Raw genomic sequence first — 19,789 nt, 5'->3', positions numbered from 1 at the left:
AGAGATCCGCAGTACAACACTGCCTATGGTTAACAATACTGTGTCGTACACTTAAAATTTGTGAAGAAGGTAGATTCATGTTAAATGCTCTTACCACGATGAAAAAAATAGCATTGGTGATTCCAAGTCCAGTAATGGCTGAGGAGTTGGTATCATGCTAATACTCTCACGGTTGACTCTGCAGAAAGTGCAGAAATACCCAGCTACCTGAAGGTTGTAGGGAGGGACCAAAAGAAGCAGACACCTGGCAACAGGGAGAGCACTGTGTGAATTTCCCATTTTGTGACTTACAGACTGATGGAAGGCCCCAGGCAGGGAAGCTGAAACTCAGAAAATCCAGGCTTTCTCGATGCTGTTATAAAGATGCCCACAGAGGAATATGTACATTGGAAGAGAGTGGGAATGAGTGATGCATGGATGGACCCAGGTAGGGACGGACTGGGGGGACCTCACACTCAGGGATCCACATGTTTCACTCTGAGGAAGCCAAAGAGGTGTGGGGTTGAAGGGTGCACTCCGAGATTGACAGCTCATTCATTCATTTATTCATGATGTATTTACGGAGTTCCTCCTATGGACCAGGTATTTTCAAGGCATTGGAAGTATTGCAAGGAACATGAAGAAAAATCCCTGCCCCATTGAGTTTACAACCTAGGAGACAGAAACAGCCCATAGCAAAAGCAAGTAAATAAATAGAGGAACTCACCGACATATGAACCGTCAAGTTGTGAACTTTCAAAGATGTGAATGTGCGTTCGCATGTCCAGTCGCATAAGCTAGTTCATGTGTCTGGCGTACATGGTCACGTGTGTGCATCCTCTGCAAGTGGCTGTGCTTTTGTGTCCTTTACTGTACAGGACTGTATAGAGTACAGCAGTACAGTATCTTTATTTCTTGCCTGTTCACTCGATGCCAGCCCCTGGATGCCAGCTGTTGTACTGTACTGCTGTGCTTTTCAAGGTACTGTACTGTAAGATTAAAAATGTTTTCTTTATTTTTTGTGTGTGTTTGTTTTTTATGTATTATTTGTGTGAAAAGCATTATAAGCCTCTTGCAGTACAGTACTATATAGCCGATTGTGTTAGTTGGGTACCTAGGCTAACTTTGTTGGACTTAACGAACACACTCTCGGAACAGAACTCGTCCGTATGTAGGGAACTTACTGAAGGGCATGTTCAATGGCGTTAAGTGAGAAAAAGGAGGGGAGGGGGAAAGGGCTGGCCCGTGTAGGAGATGGGTCTCTCAGCAGCGTCACCTAAGGAGACAACACTTAGGAGGCAGCTTTTCAGGCCTGCCCTGAAGGTGAGGGTTGAGCTGTACAGATGTCGCAGGGAAGGGGCTCTAGGTAGAGGGAGAGGCAGCGGGAAGACCTCAAGGCAGCCGCATGCCTGGTGCTGGAGGAACGGTGAGGGACCAGACAGAGTGACCGAGGGGACGGTGGTAGCAAAGATGTTCAGGGAAATAACAGGCGTTGGGGCAGGGGGACCGGGTTGTGGAGGGCCTTATAGATCCTTGTAAGGAAATGGGCTTTTATGCGAATGAGATGAGAATTCCTTAAGGGTTTTGAACAGGTCAGTGAAAATATTTGCCTCGGATTTAACAGGAGTACTCTGGCTGCTGTGTGGAGAGAACAGAGTGGAGGGCTGGGGGTGAGGGTGGAAGCGAGGGATCATTTAGGAGGTGATTACAGTAACTGGGCAAGAGACGGATAATGGCTTGGAGCAGTGTAGGTGTAGTAGATATGGAGAGAGTGAAGGTATTTAAAAAATATATTTCCCAGGTGGAAGTGACTGGCTTTCTGGACAGCACAGATGCTGGCTATTAAGGAAGGGGAAGCGCTCAGGCTGACCAAGGTTTTGACCTGAGAAACTGGAAGGATGGATGGCCTTGCCTTTGATGGGGCTGTGGTCTTGGCCTTGGGGAAGAGCAGAAGTTCAGTGTCAAGTCTGAGATGCCTTTTGGACCCCTAAGTGGAGCTGCTGAATAGGCAGTTGGATAAGAGTCTGGAATTTGGGAGACAAGTCCTAAACCTCACGATTCTCTCTTTTTTTAAAATTTATTTTATTGAAGTAGAGTTGATTTACAATGTTGTGTTAATTTCTGCTGTACAGCAGAGTGATTCAGTTATACATATGTATGTACATTTTTTAAAAATTAATTAATTTATTTATTTATGGCTGTGTTGGGTCTTCGTTTCTGTGCGAGGGCTTTCTCCATTTGCGGCAAGTGGGGGCCACTCTTCATCGCGGTGCGCGGGCCTCTCACCATCGCGGCCTCTCTTGTTGCGGAGCACAGGCTCCAGACGCGCAGGCTCAGTAATTGTGGCTCACGGGCCTAGTTGCTCCGCGGCATGTGGGATCTTCCCAGACCAGGGCTCGAACCCGCGTCCCCTGCATTGGCAGGCAGATTCTCAACCACTGCGCTACCAGGGAAGCCCATGTACATTCTTTTTTTTATATTCATTATACTTTATCACAGGATATTGAATACAGTTCCTTGTGCTATACAGTAGGACCTTGTTGTTTATCCATCCTATGGATAATAGTTTGCATCTGCTAATTCCAAACTCCCAATCCATCCCTCCCCCACCCCCTCCCCCTTGGCAACCACACGTCTATTCTCTATGTCTGTAAACCTCGGGATTCTTGCCCCTTCTGACTCCACCCCTTAAGGGCCGTGAATCCTCCTAGTACTTAGTGACAGATGTCTGTGGTCTTTAAATGATGCTGTAGGTGAATGTGAGCTTTCTTCTGACCTAGAGTTCTGCGGGCAGCTCCTCTTGGGCCTGATCTTTGCTGGGTTGGCCACGAACATTCTTCCGGTCATCTAATTGTTTCAGTCCCCTTCATGGGGAGCCCAGTGTAATCCTTTGTGCAGGATGTTTCTCCCGTATCTCAGCAGGGAAAACACCAGGACAGGTGATAAATTGGCACTGATTGTAGCTGCCAGTTGGCCCCTGGTGACCAGGGTAGCCTGCAGGATGCTGGACTCGTAGGTGCCCTCCACAGCCACCTGGAGGAGCCCAGCTAAACCAGCACACATGGGGTGCGACCTGGGGACCCCAGCCTCATTAGCAGCGGCTCTCCTTGGAGGAGCCAACCTGCCCCATAGGCAGCAGAAGAATCCGCATATAATGAGGCCCTTCCCAGTCTAGGTGCAGAGAAATCCTGTGCAACACGACAGGAGAAGGGCTTTCACTGAGAAACAGACTCTTTGAAAGATAATTAGAGTCTTGTGTGTGCCTCTGCTTGTATATGTCACTGGGCCTGGGACAGAGGTGGGGACACGGTCCTTTCTATAAATGTGCCGGCATGAATGAATGAGTGAGTGTGATGTTTACTCTCCCTCCAGCACGATCTCTGGAGTCAGACCGGTGGTGAACCCCAGAGACTCCATCGGTACCTCCATCGGACTTGGAGGAGGATGGTCCTTGTTGGGGCCCCTGGTCAGATGGGGCCATGTGACTGGTTCCGTCCTCACTTCCAGACCAGAGCACTTCATTGTCAGGGAGAGAATGACCAGAGGTCTCCTTTCCCTTTGGGTCAGAGATCAAATGTTCTAGAGGCAGAACAGAGGGTACAAAGTGCTCTGTTTGTGTAAAAACAAAGCAAAGAATCACTCATGTTCAGGCTCGTAGGTGCCCGGACTATCTCTGGAGGACCAATGAGAAAATGAATAACTTTGTGCCATTTGCAGCAACATGGATGGACCTAGAGATGATCGTACTAAGTGAAGTAAGTCAGACAGAGAAAGACAAATACCATATGATATCACTTATATGTGGAATCTAAAAAATGATGCAAATGAACTTACTGACAAAACAGAAATAGACTCACAGACATAGAAAACAAACTTATGGTTACCAAAGGGGAAAGGTGGAGGGGAGGGATAAATTGGGAGTTTGGGATTGACACATACACACTACTGTATTTAAAATAGATAACCAACAAGGACCTACTGTATAGCACAGGGAACTCTGCTCAATATTCTGTAACAACCTAAATGGGAAAAGAATTTGAAAAAGAATAGATACATGTATATGTGTAACTTTGCTATACACCTGAAACTAACACAACATTGTTAATCCACTATGCTCCAATATAAAATAAAAATTAAAAAAAACAAACAAACAACCAAACAGCAGTGGATTCCATGAGTCCTTGTGCGTAACAAGAGTATCGCTCAAGGTTGGTAGCAGGAAGAAACAGAGGACAATTCTGAGAAGCTGTATTCAGGAAGTCGGTGGGAGGTGATTTCTGGTCCGTCATTTCCTACAAAGGTTTTCAGAATGTTGTCAGAAAGACAGAGGCAGAGGGGGGAAAATTAATTGTGGCAATTGTCTTCGCTGTCTCTGGGCTTGCCATGGTGATGCTGATAAAATCAAATAAGCTGGAAGTGAGGAGAAATAGTGTGAGAAATAGTCCAGGATCCGGCAGCTGAGAGAGTGGAGGCGCCCATGGTGTTTGCTCATTATCAAGATTGATTGTTTTCAGCTCTGGGAAAATGTTGGTAAGCAACACCTCACACCAGTCTGTGAGGTACTTTGAAATATTTAAAAATGCAAAAAAGAAGAAGAATTTAATATCATTTTTTTTCTGTGGTTGGAAAGTGGGGCAATGAGTTGGTCGACATATCATGAGCTGGTTTGAGTTAGGTGGAGAGTTTCTGGGAGTATTTACCGCAGAAAAATGTATTTGAGATTTCCACAAAATGAGAATAAGCCAAGCAAGGGAGAGTTGATGATGGTAGCTTTCTTTTTTTTTTTTTTAATTGAAGTGTAGTCGATTTACAATATTGTGTTAGTTTCAGGTGTATTGCAAAGTGATTCAGACACACACACACACACACACACACACACACACACATATGTATTTCAGATTATTTTCCAGATAAGCAACAATGATTTACTGTGTAGCATAGGGAACCACAATATATTCAATATCTTGTAATAACTTATAATGAAAACTAAAAAATATATAACTGAATCGCTTTGCTATACACCTGAAACTAACACAATATTGTGAATCAATTGTACTTCAATTTAAAAAAATAACGCTACAGTCAACATTGGTGCACAACTTTTTATGTGGACGTATGTTTTCATTTCTCTTGCGTAAATACCTAGGAGTGAACTTGCTGGTTCATGTGGTAATGCTCTGTTTAGTTTTTTTGAGGAACTGCACAGCTGTTTTCCAAATCAGCTGTACCATTGTACATTTTTACCAACAATGCATGAGGGTTACAATTTCTTCACATTCTTGTCCGCATATTTTTGTCTGTCTTTTTGACTACAGTCATCCTAATGGTTTGAACGTGGTATCTCACTGTGGTTTAGATCTGCGTTTCCTTAATGGATAATAATGTTGAGCATCTATTCATGTGCTTATTGGCCATTTTTATATTTTCTTTGGAGAAATGTCTATTCAAATGCTTTGCCCCATTTTTTTTTTGCTATTGAGTTGTAAAAGTTCTTTATATATTCTGGATACTGATTTTTTTTATCAGATATATGATTTGCAAATATTTTCTCCCGTTCTATAGGGTGTCTTTCCATTTTATTGATAGTATTTGAAGCATTAAAGTTTTAAATTCTGTTTCTTCTTTTTTTGTGTGTGTGTGCTTGTGCTTTTGGTGTTATATCTGAGAAACCATTGCCTGAACAAAAGTCACAGAGATTATTGCTTATGTTTTTTCCTAAGACTTTTATCATTTTAGCTCTGACACTTAGGTCTTTGATCCACTTTGTGTGAACAGCACCCTGCTGTTCTAGCTGATGGTTGCCACGTGGGAATGTGGGGTAGATAGTGTTGCCTGCTCTTCCAATTTTTCCAAGAAGCCAGAGAGATACCAAATTTTTTTTGGTGTGAATATTCTGCATTTAAAAACATTGGCACCCAAGTCAAATTTCGTGAAAACACAGTAGTGGAGGTGGTTATTAACCGTGGCCCTAGCCACGTGCAGCACAGGTGCCGCATTGTAACCTCTGTGTTTTCTATTCAACTTTCCTAGTCCGCCAGAAATGCAATAAACGAACCCCTGTTCTTGGACTATTCCCATCTGACACAGTCTTAGGATTTTTTAAAGGTTCTAGATAGCAATTGAATGAGAAGTCTTGAAATTAAACCAATGAGGAGAGAAGGTTTTTTTTTTTTTTTTTTTTTTTTAACATCTTTATTGAAGTATAATTGCCTTACAATAGTGTGTTAGCTTCTGCTTTATAACAAAGTGAATCAGTTATACATATACAATATGTTCCCATTTCTCTTCCCTCTTGCATCTCCCTCCCTCCCACCCTCCCCATCCCACCCCTCTAGGTGGTCACAAAGCACCGAGCTGATCTCCCTGTGCTATGCGGCTGCTTCCCACTAGCTATCTATTTTACATTTGGTAGTGTATATATGTTCATGACACTCTCTTACCCTGTCACATCTCACCCCACCCCCTCCCCATATCCTCAAGTCCATTCTCTAGTAGGTCTGTGTCTTTATTCCCGTCTTGCCACTAGGTTCTTCATGGCCTTTTTTTTGTTTGTTTGTTTCCTTAGATTCCGTATATATGTGTTAGCATACTGTATTTGGAGAACAGTATGGAGGTTCCTTAAAAAACTACAAATAGAACTACCATACGACCCAGCAATCCCACTACTGGGCATATACCCTGAGAAAACCATAGGTCAAAAAGTGTCATGTACCACAATGTTCATTGCAGCTCTATTTACAATAGCCAGGACATGGAAGCAACCTAAATGTCCATCGACAGATGAATGGATAAAGAAGATGTGGCACATATATACAATGGAATATTACTCAGCCATAAAAAGAAATGAAATGGAGGTATTTGTAATGAGGTGGATGGAGTTAGAGTCTGTCATACAGAGTGAAGTAAGTCAGAAGGAGAGAAGGTTTTGAGTCCACAAGTCCCTGCTCTCAACTAGGGGCTTTTAAATGTTTTTAGACCTTTGCCTGCCGACTGCAGCCTGATTCCTCAACCTGAAACATTCTTTCCACGGCGAGCTCGGAGGGAACAGTGCTGCCTTTCGACAAGGCAGACCTGAGAAGGCAGCGCCTGGATCTTGTGAAACTGCAGAAGGAGATGATTTATTCATGCCAGGTTCTGAGAGCTGGGCATGAGGTCATGGCGAAAAGAGCTGCGTGACAGGCAGAGAGATGGACTAAAGACCCTCTGCCCGATGTGGATGAACCTAGAGTCTGTCATGCAGAGTGAAGTACGTCAGAAAGAGAAAAAAGAATATCATATATTAACGCATATATGTGGAATCTAGAAAAATGGTACAGATGAACCTATTTGCAGGGCAGGAATAGAGACGTAGACGTAGAGAACGGACATGTGGACACGGCGAGGAAGAAGAGGGTGGGACGAACTGGGAGATTGGGATGGACGTATATACACTACCATGCGTAAAATAGCTAGCTAGTGGGAACATACTATAAAGCACAGGAAGCTGAGCTCGGTGCTCTGTGACTACCTAGAGGGGTGGGATGGGGGCGGGGGTGGGAGGGAGGCCCAAGAGGGAGGGGATATAGGTATACATAGAGCGGATTCACTTCATTGTCCAGCAGAAACTAACACTACATTGTAAAGCAATCATACTCCAATTAAAAAAAAAATTAAGAAAAAGAAAAAAAGACCCTCTAGACCCTCTAGCACGGGCTCTAGAGCCAGGCTCAGTAGTTGTGGCCCACAGGCTTAGTTGCTCCGTGGCATGTGGTATCTTCCCAGACCAGGGATCGAACCCGTGTCCCCTGCATTGGCAGGCGGATTCTTAACCACTGTGCCACCAGGGAAGTCTTTATGAATTAGTGTTTTTGTTTCTTTTGGCTATAGACGTAGGAGTGGAATTGCTGGGTCATGTGGTATAAATATAAAATTGTATCTTTTTAATTGAAAAAAGCTTATTTAACTTTTTAAAAAGAAATTTCATTCTTCTATTTTATTTTTAGGATAGTATTTATCATGACCTGGGCTTACCTTGTTTGTTTATTTACCTGACTATTAAGAGAGAAATCTCGTCTATTTTGTCTACCAATGAATTCTCCATGGCTAACACATATTCACTGCTTAATAAATGTCACTGAATAAATGAATATGCCAGGGATTGTAGTGACCATGGGGTTATGATAGGTTTTGACCTTTGAGAACTTATGTTCATAAGATTTAGCAATTGTGCTCCTTGGTATTTACCCAAAGGAGTTGAAAACTTATGTCTACACAAAAGCCTGTACACGGATGCTTAGAGCAGCTTTGTTCATAATTGTCAAAACTTAGAAGCAGCTAAGCTGTCCTTCAGGAGGTGAATGGATAAATAAACTGTGGTCCATTCAGACAATGGGATATTATTCAGTGCTGAAAAGAAATGAGCTATCAAGCCATGAGAAGACGGGGAGAGGCCTTAAATGCATATCATTCAGGGAAAGAAGCCAATCTGAAGAGGCTGCATACTATATGATTCCAACTCTATGACATTCTGGGAAAGGCAAAACTCTGGAGACAATGAAGAGATCAGTGGTGGCCAGGGGTTGGGGAGCGGAGCGACGAACAGATAGAGCACAGAGGATGTTTAGGGCAGTGAAAATACTCTGCATGAGACCATAATGGTGGAGACTTGTCACTATACATTTGTTCAAACCTATAGAATATACAAAACCAAGAGCGAACTGTAATGTAACTGTGCACTCTGGGTGATATGATGTGTCCATGTAGATTCATTGATTGTAACAAGTGTACCGTCTGTTGGGGGATGCTGATAATGGGGGAGGCTCTGTGTGTATGGGGGGAAAGGGGGTGTATGTGAAACCTTTGTACCTTTTCCTCAATTTTGCTGTGAACCTAAAACTGCTCTAAAAGAATAAAGTCTTAAAAAAAAAAAAGATTACATTCTAGTAGTAGAGACAGACCTATCTTCTCAAAGCAGAGTATATAAATATACGTACCAGGCAGGCAGGAGAATAGGTCTCAAAACCCAGCTGAATGGGACTTCCCTGGTGGCGCAGTGGTTAGGAATCCACCTGCCAATGCAGGGGGCACGGGTTCGATCCCTGGTCCGGGAAGATCCCACATGCTGCAGAGCAGCTAAGCCCGTGCACCACAACTACTGAGCCTGCGCTCTATGAGACCGCGAGCCACAACTACTGAAGCCCACGTGCCTAGAGCCCGTGCTCCGCAACAAGAGAAGCCACCGCAATGAGAAGCCCGTGCACCACAACGAAGAGTAGCCCCCGCTCGGTGCAACTAGAGAAAGCCTGTGCGCAGCAACGAAGACCCAACGCAGCCAAAAATAAATACATAAAATAAATAAATTACAAAAAAAGGAAAACCCAGCTGACTGGTAGCTTCTCGTCTCCCAGAATGCATATGACACCCCCCTACACACAAATTGACAGGGTGTCCTACTTGGTCTGTTGACTGTGTTCAGAGACTTAAACAAATAGGTATGGAACTCCTGCACTTGTCCAGGCACCGTGCCAGCTGCCACAGCCAGAGCAGCAGCAATACAGGTACACGGTTGTCCTGGTGGCATGAACAGTCAAGAGGGGAAGTCGGAGTTCAGTCTCATTGTATTTACCGCGAGTAACCAGCAGGCTTCCGCTGGGGCGTTTGCCCAGTGTAATCATCGTTCAGTATTTACCTGGCTTTTTGGTCATCTTTTAAAATAATGCCCAGAAAAAGGCTCATAAGAAAAAAGCAGAATCCCTGAGACCAGAGACAGCCTCTCTTGCTCCATTTCTAGAAAAAAAAACTCATGTGGGGAAAGCATCTCCACCTGGTAGCTCAGAATTATCTAGAAGTTTGTGGGGAGAAAAAATAGTTTAGGTAAATGGTACAACCTGCTGGAGAGCAGTTCAAGCTTTTGAACTCTCCCTCGTTCTTTACTGCTCTCTCCCCCCCATTGCCTTCCCTCCCCACCACCCTCCCTCCGCAAAACAATAATCATTGTCATCATGAGGGATCTGCTGGGAAATGGCAGGATGCGCTTCCTGGGGCCCAGCTGCTGGATTGGGGCCCATCCGTCTCCCCTGCTCACATTTCTCCGCCTCCTTCTTGCTGATGTGTCTGAGCTGCAGCCGTACTGTGCACTTGAAAGCTGTCCCATGGTCGCATGGAGGGGGCTTAGCTTTCATTACAGGACAGGTTTCCATGGGAAACAGGGCTTCTGGGAAGCAAGTCCTTCTGGGAGGAGGCTATGTGTTCTAGCTTGAGGGGAGAAACGGCCAAGCAGTGTTCCGGCCTGACCACTTCCAACACACACACACACACACACACACACACACACACACACACACACACACGCTTCTCCACCCCAGGGAAAAGAAAAATATCTGATGATTATCTCATGACTGAAACACTGATCCTGATTCCCCAAAGGCAGCTGGTAATTATTAAATTGAGAGAATCATGGAACACTTTCTAAATGGAAAGGCTTATCAAGAATAGATCAGGAACAGGTAAAGTTAATAGTTATAAACCCATTTCCATAGAAATGGACTTATTAGCGGGCATGCCAGCTGCCTAGAAGTAAAAGACCCCCTTCCTCTGGTTTGAGGGAGATGACTTAAAATAAAAACTTGTGCATAAAAGTGACTCTGACTGGATTGTTATTCCATTTGTAGCTGGTCTTGGGCAGATTCCTGTAGCAGGTCCACAGGAGAAGAAGAGCCCACAGTTAAGGGGGGGGCCAGCCTTCCCATGCAGACCCTGCCCCCTTTGCCCAAAGACTGGCCACTTCTGCACCCCAAGACCAGAGTGCAGATTTAGCGGGATTAAACTGCTGATAACAGAGAGAGTTATGCCCCTTTTCTTCTTGCGCTGGATTTTCACTTTCTCGGCAGTAGTTTTTCTGAAGTTTACTGAATGCTGAGACCCAGGAGGCATTAGAAGCAGTTCCTCAGATCTGCTTACAAGCACGGTGCAGACTAAAGAGAAACTGAAGATCTGATCTGATAGGGCCGAGCATCTCTTACAGGAGGAGACTTAACAAATGGATAAGTGGAGAATCCCTGTGATCGGAGAAGTGACTTTAGGCTGGGGTGTGGTGGCTGGGAAAGGGGGGTGACCGAAGCCGAGAAACGAGTGCTCAAGTTCCTAAGATCCTGAAACCCCTCTGGCAGGGCCCCGGGAAATAGGGGTCCCCTGTTCCCATGTGAGCCCACCGTCATCCTCTCATGAGGCCAGGTCCCTTATTCAACACACATTCCCTTCCCCGTGCAGAGCAACATGTGCCAATAGATACTTGATGATTCCTAGCTCACGGGTACCCACACCAGCCAGCCAGGACAAGCTGGTTACATAATTTTAATAAACTTATACTTCAATTTAAATAGCCACTTCTGGCCAGTAACCACTGTACTGGACAGAGCAACGTCAGAGAGTTTCTTAAAACCTTGGCTAAATGGAAAGAACGCTGGACGTGACTAATTCTAATGTAGTTCTATTTGGGGTAGAATTCCGTATCAGGCAGGTCAGTGTAACTTAGTTCTGCCAACACTATAGCTACACTATAGCTATTTTTAAAAAAATTGTGTTGGGGTGTAGTTGATTTACAATGTTGTGTTAGTTTCAGGTGTACAGCCAAGTGAATCAGTTATGCATATACATATATCCCCTCTTTTTTAGATTCTTTTCCCATATAGGTCATTACAGAGTATTGAGTCGAGTTCCCTGTGCTATACAGTAGGTCCTTATTAGTTATCTATTTTATACATAGTAGTGAGTATATGTCAATCCCAATCTCCCAATTTATCCTTCTTCCCCATTGCCCCCTGGTAACCATAAGATTGTTTTCTACATCTGTGACTCTATTTCTGTTTTGTAAATGAGTTCATTTGTACCATTTTTTAAAATTCCAAATATAAGCAATATTATATGATATTTGTCTTTCTCACAAGGAGCTAGAAGATTTAAAGAACAAATTTACTATAGCTCTCTGTCAATACTGTGGTTTCTACCCTGTTCTTAGTCTTCGTGGATGGGGGCTGGAGGAGCTAGCTGTCCACAGTAGGAGATTCTGTTGGGCAAGCAACACACAACAGGCTTTTTTTCAAAACTCTTTCCCTACAGGTTGTGAGTTGAGTGTCTGGGCTGCAGATCTTGCCCTAGATCCCCAAAGGCAGGGAAGAGGCTTCCCAGCTCATTTTTGTCCAGGCAGGCCCATTATTGGTAAAGGAACAGGTTCGTTGGGGTGACTCAGGTTTTCGGAGCTGTGAATCATTCACTCTGCTGTCATATTGCTTGGATCCAGATACAGCTAGATTCAGGGTGACGGACAAAGACTTATGGAACAGAAGTCATTCACAAATCCCATGCTGGATGGCTCTTTAACTCTCTGTTTAGTAACTTCTCCTGTCAGTGCAATAGTCAGCCTATAATTTATAAGTTCATGTCCATGATGAGAGGCTCTCCCTGTGTAGAAAGATGCTGAGAATGACACTTGCCCTATTCACTTATATGTGCCCCGTCCACTTTCTTCCCCCTCCTCCAAACAATGTACAGTGTTCAATGTTGTCACTCCATGAATGAAGGCAGGTGGGGTTTTCTTACATTACATCCCCTCCCATTGCAGGCTGATGACATGGAGAATCCAGCATAGCTCCTTATTAATGTAGCTCAGAGTTGATGTCACGGACTATGCACCTTATGGGGTCCTTTCCCATCCTTGGTCTCACGATGCTTTCACAAGCCCACGTAGTCACCAGTATTATTCCCAAATTCTAAAGCTCAGAGTTTGCACCACGGGTCCACAGCCACACAGGTGAGTAGAAGTAGAAACAGCCAGAATCCAGGCTGTGCCTCACGATTGGAGTAACGGTGGCCCTAGATGAAGGTGTAGGGCCACGTCCCGTGTGTGGTGCTTGGATCGTGGCGTCCGCAGGCGTGGGGTTGGGGAGGACCGAGCTGTGGCAGTGCCCAGAGATGCAGTGCTCTCTGAGCTGCTCATTCAGGGAAGGACAGGGCCCTGAAGACGGATGGTCTGTCCACGCGGAGGTGTGGGCCGTCTGTGGGCAGCCTGTGAATCAGGCTCTATCGACACCGCCTGTGACCTGTTGAACTTGGCCAGCCTTCTTTGGGTTGACAAAGAGGAATGTGGCAATTTATCGCGTTCTTGACATTCTGCCGAGTCTCAGGTTTTAAACTGCGCTTTACCGTGTGTTTGTTTTGCAGAACAAATGGCTCCTTCTATGAGATCTTGCAAGTGGACTTTGGAATTGACAACAGCAGCGGCCTGGCCGGCGCCCAGCAGATCACCTGGCAGGTGGAGTACCCGGTGGAGGACGCCACGAGGGAGCTGGTTGTCGCTGAGATCTTTGTCAGCCAGACCTCCTTTGTGGGCATCGTCCCACTCGCAATGGTGAGATGTCGGGCTTCAGAATCAGTGTCACAAAGATGTTTTCTTCGAGTACTTTTTTTTTTTTTTGCCTCGCGGTGTGGCACGTGGGATCTTAGTTCCCCGACCAGGAGTCAAACCCTGGCCCCTGGCAGTGAAAGCCCGGAATTGTAACCACTGGACCGCCAGGGAATTCCCTGAGTACTTTTAATATTCAAAGAAACATGAGCATTTTATAATCTGCTGTCTTCTATGCACCTTGAAGTTGCTTGAGCAAGGGAAGTACACTTAAGTTATATTTTATTTACTTGCTTTCTGTAACGCCTCCTTGGAAACTATTTAGGGCCTGCTGTGTGAATCCGCTTTCCTTTGTGGATCCTGCTGAACTGTGTCCCGGGGATCCCGTGTTTTTTATTGGCTCAACCTGTGTGCATCTCAGGACCGAGTGTTGTCCTGAGTGAAGACAGTTGCATTGAAATGCATCAGGAGTGTGTGGTGGGAACAGCCTCTCTATATGCTGAGTAAACAGCCCCTGGTCAATTGCCCTGAGAGTTCCCATGTAGCTTGGGGATTGGCAAACTCTAAAATGGACAGATGGACCGAAAGAGCCTTATTGGGAACTGACCAGATGAACCTGGATAGGGTCCCAAAGACCATAAAACCACATGTGTTTCTGTTTCTGGCCTGGGGGTGACCAGCTCTCTCCTCTGAGCTTGGCCGAAGCTCTATTCACAGTCAGGCCCAGGGACCACCTCTGAAAACAGTGTCGTGGACAACGTTCCAGAGCCTTAAAGGACGGTGCCGATGGGTCACAGGGATAATAAACCCCGGGAGTGCAATATTGCTAATGCCCTTTCCCACACTGGAAACGTCCAAGTACATTCTGCGCTGCTTTGACCTTCCTGTCTGGGACCAAAGCATGGGGGTCCACACCTAGCGATCCTAGGACAATCTGGGGGTACTTCTATCATCCATACTCAAAGTTGGATACCAGGGGTGAGATCCTTGCAAATAAAACCCTCTATCCTACAATTAATTCTGCAATTCCCGTATTTGTGTTCTTGACTCTTTGCCCCCAAACTCCCTTTCCCTACGTCTCCCCATATCTGGCTCCCTCTTCTCGATTCGACTGTTAAGAGGCACCTTCCCTGACCAGGGGAGCCAAGATGGCTCTCCATCCCCCTCGCCCATCCCTCTCTGTCCACATCTTCATCCTCTTCTATCTTCTTCATAGATATTATCAGTGTTTGAGGTTCAGGATTCATCATCTGTGTTCCTCCCCAGAAGGAGAGATCGATGACGGTAGGCTTCCCGTCAGTTTTGTCCACAGCTGTGTCCCCAGCACCTAGAACAATGCCTGGGGCACTTACGATTTGTCCAGTGAATGACTGAATCCCGTGCTGTAATCTGAGCTACCGGGATCGTCTAGTTCTTGAAGGCTGGGCGGTTGGAAATGATCCACACCAGCAGTGATCTGCATTTTGGTTTGAGGGCGGCCACAGTTTGGTGGGAAAGAGCCCCGTGAAGGGGCAGAGGTGGACGGGTGCGGATTTTAGGAAAGAGTGAGACAGTCCTATGTTCCCTTTCCCAGGACCTTTTCTGTCAATTCTCCAGATCGACCAAGATCTGGCTGAGGTTGTGTTATCTCTTTACTCGAAGTCCTTAGGATTTTGCTGTATGTCTCATCAGTACCAGTCAATTCCCTGGGGCTTCTGCAGCCTCCTGCTACTTGTAAGGATGAGTGTCGTGCCCTTCTCTCGTGGGCAGGTGTCGGTTCCGAGAGGAGCTGGGAAGTGACGTATGTTGACCTGCCAGGAGGCTGGACCCAGGACAGGGGTATGGACCTGCGGTCAGCCCAGTACAGCCCACCGACCAATCCAGCTTGCCGCCTGCGTTAGTAGAAAGAGTCTTATCAGAACACAGCCTGTTCATTTGTTCTGAATTGTCTAGATTTGCTTTAATGCCGTGATGGCAGAGGTGAGCATTTGGGACAGAAAGTGTATCCTTGGCCAGAACTTTAATTTTAGCATCTTGTAATAAAGTAACCTAAGGAGAATACTGGTGAATGGGGACTGTTATTCTGTTGTTATAGGGCTTCGGGGGATATTGTCTCCTAGTGTGGCCTTTCCCAATGAGACCTTTGCTTGGTGAGACCCTGCAACGCTCTTTGGCCGGAGGTGAACTCTTCCGTCATGATGCTGCCTGAAGACCTAACTCATGGCACTGGTCTGAGTGGGGTGCCCCTCACTGGGTCAGGGCACGTGGTGGGATGGGACAGAACCTAGGGCAGGAGGAGGCGGTGAAACTTGGGCGAGGATGGAGAGCCTGGCGGAACAGGAAAGCAGGCCAAGGTACAGGTCGGCTCGGACAACCTTTCCTCGGCCGCCAGCACTTCCCCGTGGGGCTCATCTTCTGTCCTGTTCCTGTTCTTAGTGACAGGTGCCTGGTGCGGCCCTGGGAGGGGTCCAGCGGATGTGAGCGATGCGCTTATTTTGGCTGCATTGCCGGCGCTGGTTTGTTCTCTGTGGCACTCGCTCCGCCATCCCCCATCGTCTCCCCCGCTGGGGCCGTCTGAGCTGCTGGCTTCTCCCTGGCTCCTCCAGGGAGGCTGTTGTGTGTTTGTTGTGCTCACTGCATGTCTGTGACGGTTCGTGTCTCCCCATCTGGCTGATCTGTACTTAGGGATGGTCTCTTGCATTTGGCTTTAATTCCCACTGGCTGGGAAGGGCCAGGGTTGGATGGTTAACTGGTGTCATGTATCGCAGCGCATCTCTTGCATCCCTGTGAAGAGTGGCTCTGAAATGACTCCAAGGGACCAGAGCTATTTAGTAAAGTTTGCGGTGGATCCAGAGTTGGTAGTTCATCTTTTCTCTTTAATCGGTTGTTATAGCTGCTTTCCAAACCCGTAACTGCGGCAGAGTGGCTTCAGGGGAGAATTTTGCTTATTGTTCTTAGGGTGTAAGTAACTTTTATGTAATTCTTCCTTTCCCCCCCTCTTCTTCTCCGTTCCCTTCTCCCACTCCCCCTCCTTCTACTTCTTCTCAGTGGCAACTAACCCTGGACAACTTATGCGTGATGTAAGGGTGCTAGGTTACTCGTCCATGGAATGTTCAAACAAAACTGGGCTTGTTATTGTATCAGAGTCTACTGAGGAGTGGAAGCCACTTTTGCAGGTAGGACAGAAAAACTTGAAGTGGAAGCACTCAGGTACACAGGAGGTAGGACAGAAAAACTTTAAGTGGCAGCACTCAGGTACACAGGAGGTAGGACAGATGATAAGCCAGGAACAGAACACAGGAGACTCAGGAACCATAGCTGGAGTGGGAATCCACCCACCCCTGGGCTGACAGGCAGGAGGAGGTGATCCTGGAGCCCAGGGCTGGGGTCCCCTAAGGAACACCGTCTTTGGGGTCAGCGCCTCTGGGAGCCAGAACCCATCAGGGGAAGGCTTGGGAATGGATCTGAGGGCAGACGGGCTCTGGCCAATGCCCTTTTATTGTACGATGTGAGTCTGAGGTCCCAAGGTGTCCCAGAAGCCTGTGCATCCAGAACCTGGCCACGCTGAGCCTCGGTCCTGCTCAGGTCTTCTCATGGCTCACGCTTGGCCCAGAACGCTCCATTTGGTTGATTTCTTGTCTCTTTCACCTTCAAAGCCAACTCGCACAGAGGGTTCTCCTGGCCACTCCGGCTAAATTCGTTCTCTCTTTCGTCTCTAATTCATGCTTATTTACGTGATGATTCGTTCACTGCCTGTCTCAGTCTGGCTCCAGTCACGAGAAAGAATTTGCGCAGGGAGAGGTTGATGTAAAGGATCATTAATTATAACAGGGACTAGAATAATGAGAGATTGCTTGGTGAGAAGTGAAGAGAACGCTGAAGAATATGGGAATGGCAGTCAGGAGCCTCCGCTGCCCTGGGGTGGAGTTAGGGCATCTGAGCCAGAGGCCTTCCCCCAACCCTCCGAGATCCAGACCTTGCTGGAGAGGGTACATTCACAGCCCGCTGAATGAGGAGAAGCTGCTGAGGTAGCATACCAGTGGAAACTGCTGGAAGTCTGGGGACAGCTGTCCACAAGGAGCTGTCTCATCAGAAGCACTCAAAGTGGATGCTGGTGAAAGCTGCAGGTCACTGGTGCTGCAGGAGCTGGATACAGGGCTGGGGGGGAAGCACCAGTACTGGAAGAGTGCCCCAGAATCAGAAAGCAAACACGTTCCTACTGAAGTGTCTCTCCAGCGCCCCCTACTGACGTAGCGTAACTCTTGCCCATTGGCAAAGGACAACTGTTAAAGGCTCAGATCCATTTTCCCAGAGCAGGTCATGAGGGGTGAATCTGGAGCTAAGAGGCACTGAATTGATGACCAGAATACTGTCTGTCTTCCTCCACTGGATCACAAGCTCCTCGATCGGAGAGACCCTGTTTGTTTTGCTCACCAGATGTTTTCTCAGCACCAAACATGGTGCCTGATACACAGTATCTGCTCAGCAAATGAGCAAATGGTTACATTTACCATCAGAACCTGAACCCACTAGCTGGATAGCCCTCATTTGCTGTATTAGTTTCCTTTTGCTGCTGTAACAAATCACCACAAACTTAATGCTTTAAAGGAACACAAATTTATTATCTTAAGAGTCTGGAGGTCACAAGTCTGAAATGGGTTTCATGGGGCTAAAATCAAAGTGTCAGCAGGACTGTATTCCTTCTGGAGGTTCTGACGGAGAAACTTCTCCAGCTTCTAGAGGCTGCCAGCATTCCTTGGCTCATGGCTCCGTATCACTCAGACCTCTGTTTCCCTCATCACATCTCCTTTTCTGACCTTCCTGCCTTCTTTTCCTTATAAGAACCCTTGTGAATACATTGGGTCCACCTGGATAACTCAGGATCATCTGCTCACCTCAAGATTTTTGACTTTCCCATTTGCCGTGTAAAGTAACACATTCATGAGTTCTGGGGATCAGGATGTGGACATCTTTGGGGGACTGTTAGTTTCCTACCACTTGCCTTAGGCAGGATCCCAGCTCTCCCTGTCTTGGTCTTGCTCAGTCTGTGCACCGTGCTCTCCATCCCTCCTCCCACGACCTTCTTTCATCAACACCCCGACCCCAGGCTATTCCCTGAGGAGCTCTCTGGACCTAAGGGTCATCCCCAGCCACCCAGCACCTCTGACAGCTCCTGGGGACACCACACTCCTTCACCAGGGAAGCACTTTGCTTTGCATTTCCAGAGGACCCCACAGCAGAGCTGCCACAGGCATGGTGATCACAAATCTATTAGCTTACACACACAGCCTTGCCCCAGGGAGGATGTGGACCACCACGGGCTGGAGCTGCATAGGCTCCTGTAATAGCTCCACATCTTCCTCCTCCAACCTCGGGGCCTGGGAGGAGATCGGATGGCGGAGCCAGCTGGCCTCTTATTCTCTGTGTAGCCTCAGAGCAGTCACCTAAAATCCCTTTGCTTTAGTATCCTGTGTGCGAATTTCCAAGTGAGAATACTTCTCCTGTCTATTGCACTGGGGTGTCAGATGGACCAAATGAGATACAACAAAAACAAACATGCTTAAAATATCAAGGCAAATATAAAAGCCTTGTATGCAGTGGGAAAGCGTCCCAGATAGATTGGAGCAGATTCAACTGTTACGTAGAATTAATGACCCTCTCTACCTTGCCAGTTTTGTTATCCTATTGATTTACCTGGTGGGGGGCAGGTGTCCATACTGACAAAATTTTCAATTGTTTTCTCCTTTGAGGTAGTTGGCAAGGAAATATTTTGGTCAAGGGTACAGGCTCTTGGGTCAGCCTGCCTAGATGGAAATTTGGACCCCAGTGTTTACTAGTTTTGTCATCTTGGGCAAGTCACTTAACCTCTCTGAAACTCAAGCTTTGTCATCTGTAAAATGTAAAAATGAGGTTGCCTGCCTCTTAGAGTTTTATGAGGATTAAAGACGTACTGCAGGAACACAGCTGACAAAAATCCAGGGGAGAGAGAGGACCCCAAACTCTCCTTGAGATCCACTCACTCCACCCCCAATTCCATGGAACTCCTCAACCCTTGCTTAACCCACATTATTTAATAAACTCAAGTGTCTATTGTGAAAAAAAAAAAAAAGCACGTTGGCCTGGCACATTGTAAGCACTCAATAATATTTAGCCATCGTTATTTTCATCATTACCATTGTGCTGCCTGACCACTTGTAAGTATATGTGTCAGATTTTGCTGAAGGTCAAACAGAAGTTCAATCTCAGTACGGGTGGTGGATTCTCCACCTAGAGGAAAGAAAGAGCTCGATTTGATGAATCAGATACAGCCGTGGTGCAGGATGGAGAGGAGAGATGATGGTGGGTAGGTAGTCAAGGCGGCTGCTGCCCACTGAACGTCTCACTCAACCTCACAGCGTCCTCTGAGGAGGGACTGCTATCTTGGGATTCAGCCCCAGTATTATGATTTAGAAG

At 46.5% G+C, this 19,789-nt stretch overlaps 1 protein-coding gene across 1 annotated transcript in view; it reads left to right on the top strand.

Annotated features, from left to right (window-relative positions):
• The window catches only part of TMEM132B (transmembrane protein 132B), a 231,079-nt gene that overhangs the window by 121,228 nt on the left and 90,062 nt on the right, over positions 1–19,789 (top strand). The window contains exon 2 of the mRNA XM_059894627.1: positions 13,177–13,363. Coding sequence (XP_059750610.1) covers positions 13,177–13,363 — 187 coding nt within the window. The remainder of the gene's footprint in view (positions 1–13,176; positions 13,364–19,789) is intronic.

Source organism: Balaenoptera ricei, chromosome 14 (assembly GCF_028023285.1).
Source record: "Balaenoptera ricei isolate mBalRic1 chromosome 14, mBalRic1.hap2, whole genome shotgun sequence".
Taxonomy (NCBI): domain Eukaryota; kingdom Metazoa; phylum Chordata; class Mammalia; order Artiodactyla; family Balaenopteridae; genus Balaenoptera; species Balaenoptera ricei.
The sequence above is the reverse complement of the archived record's forward strand: the minus strand, read 5'-3'. Positions and strand labels throughout refer to the sequence as shown.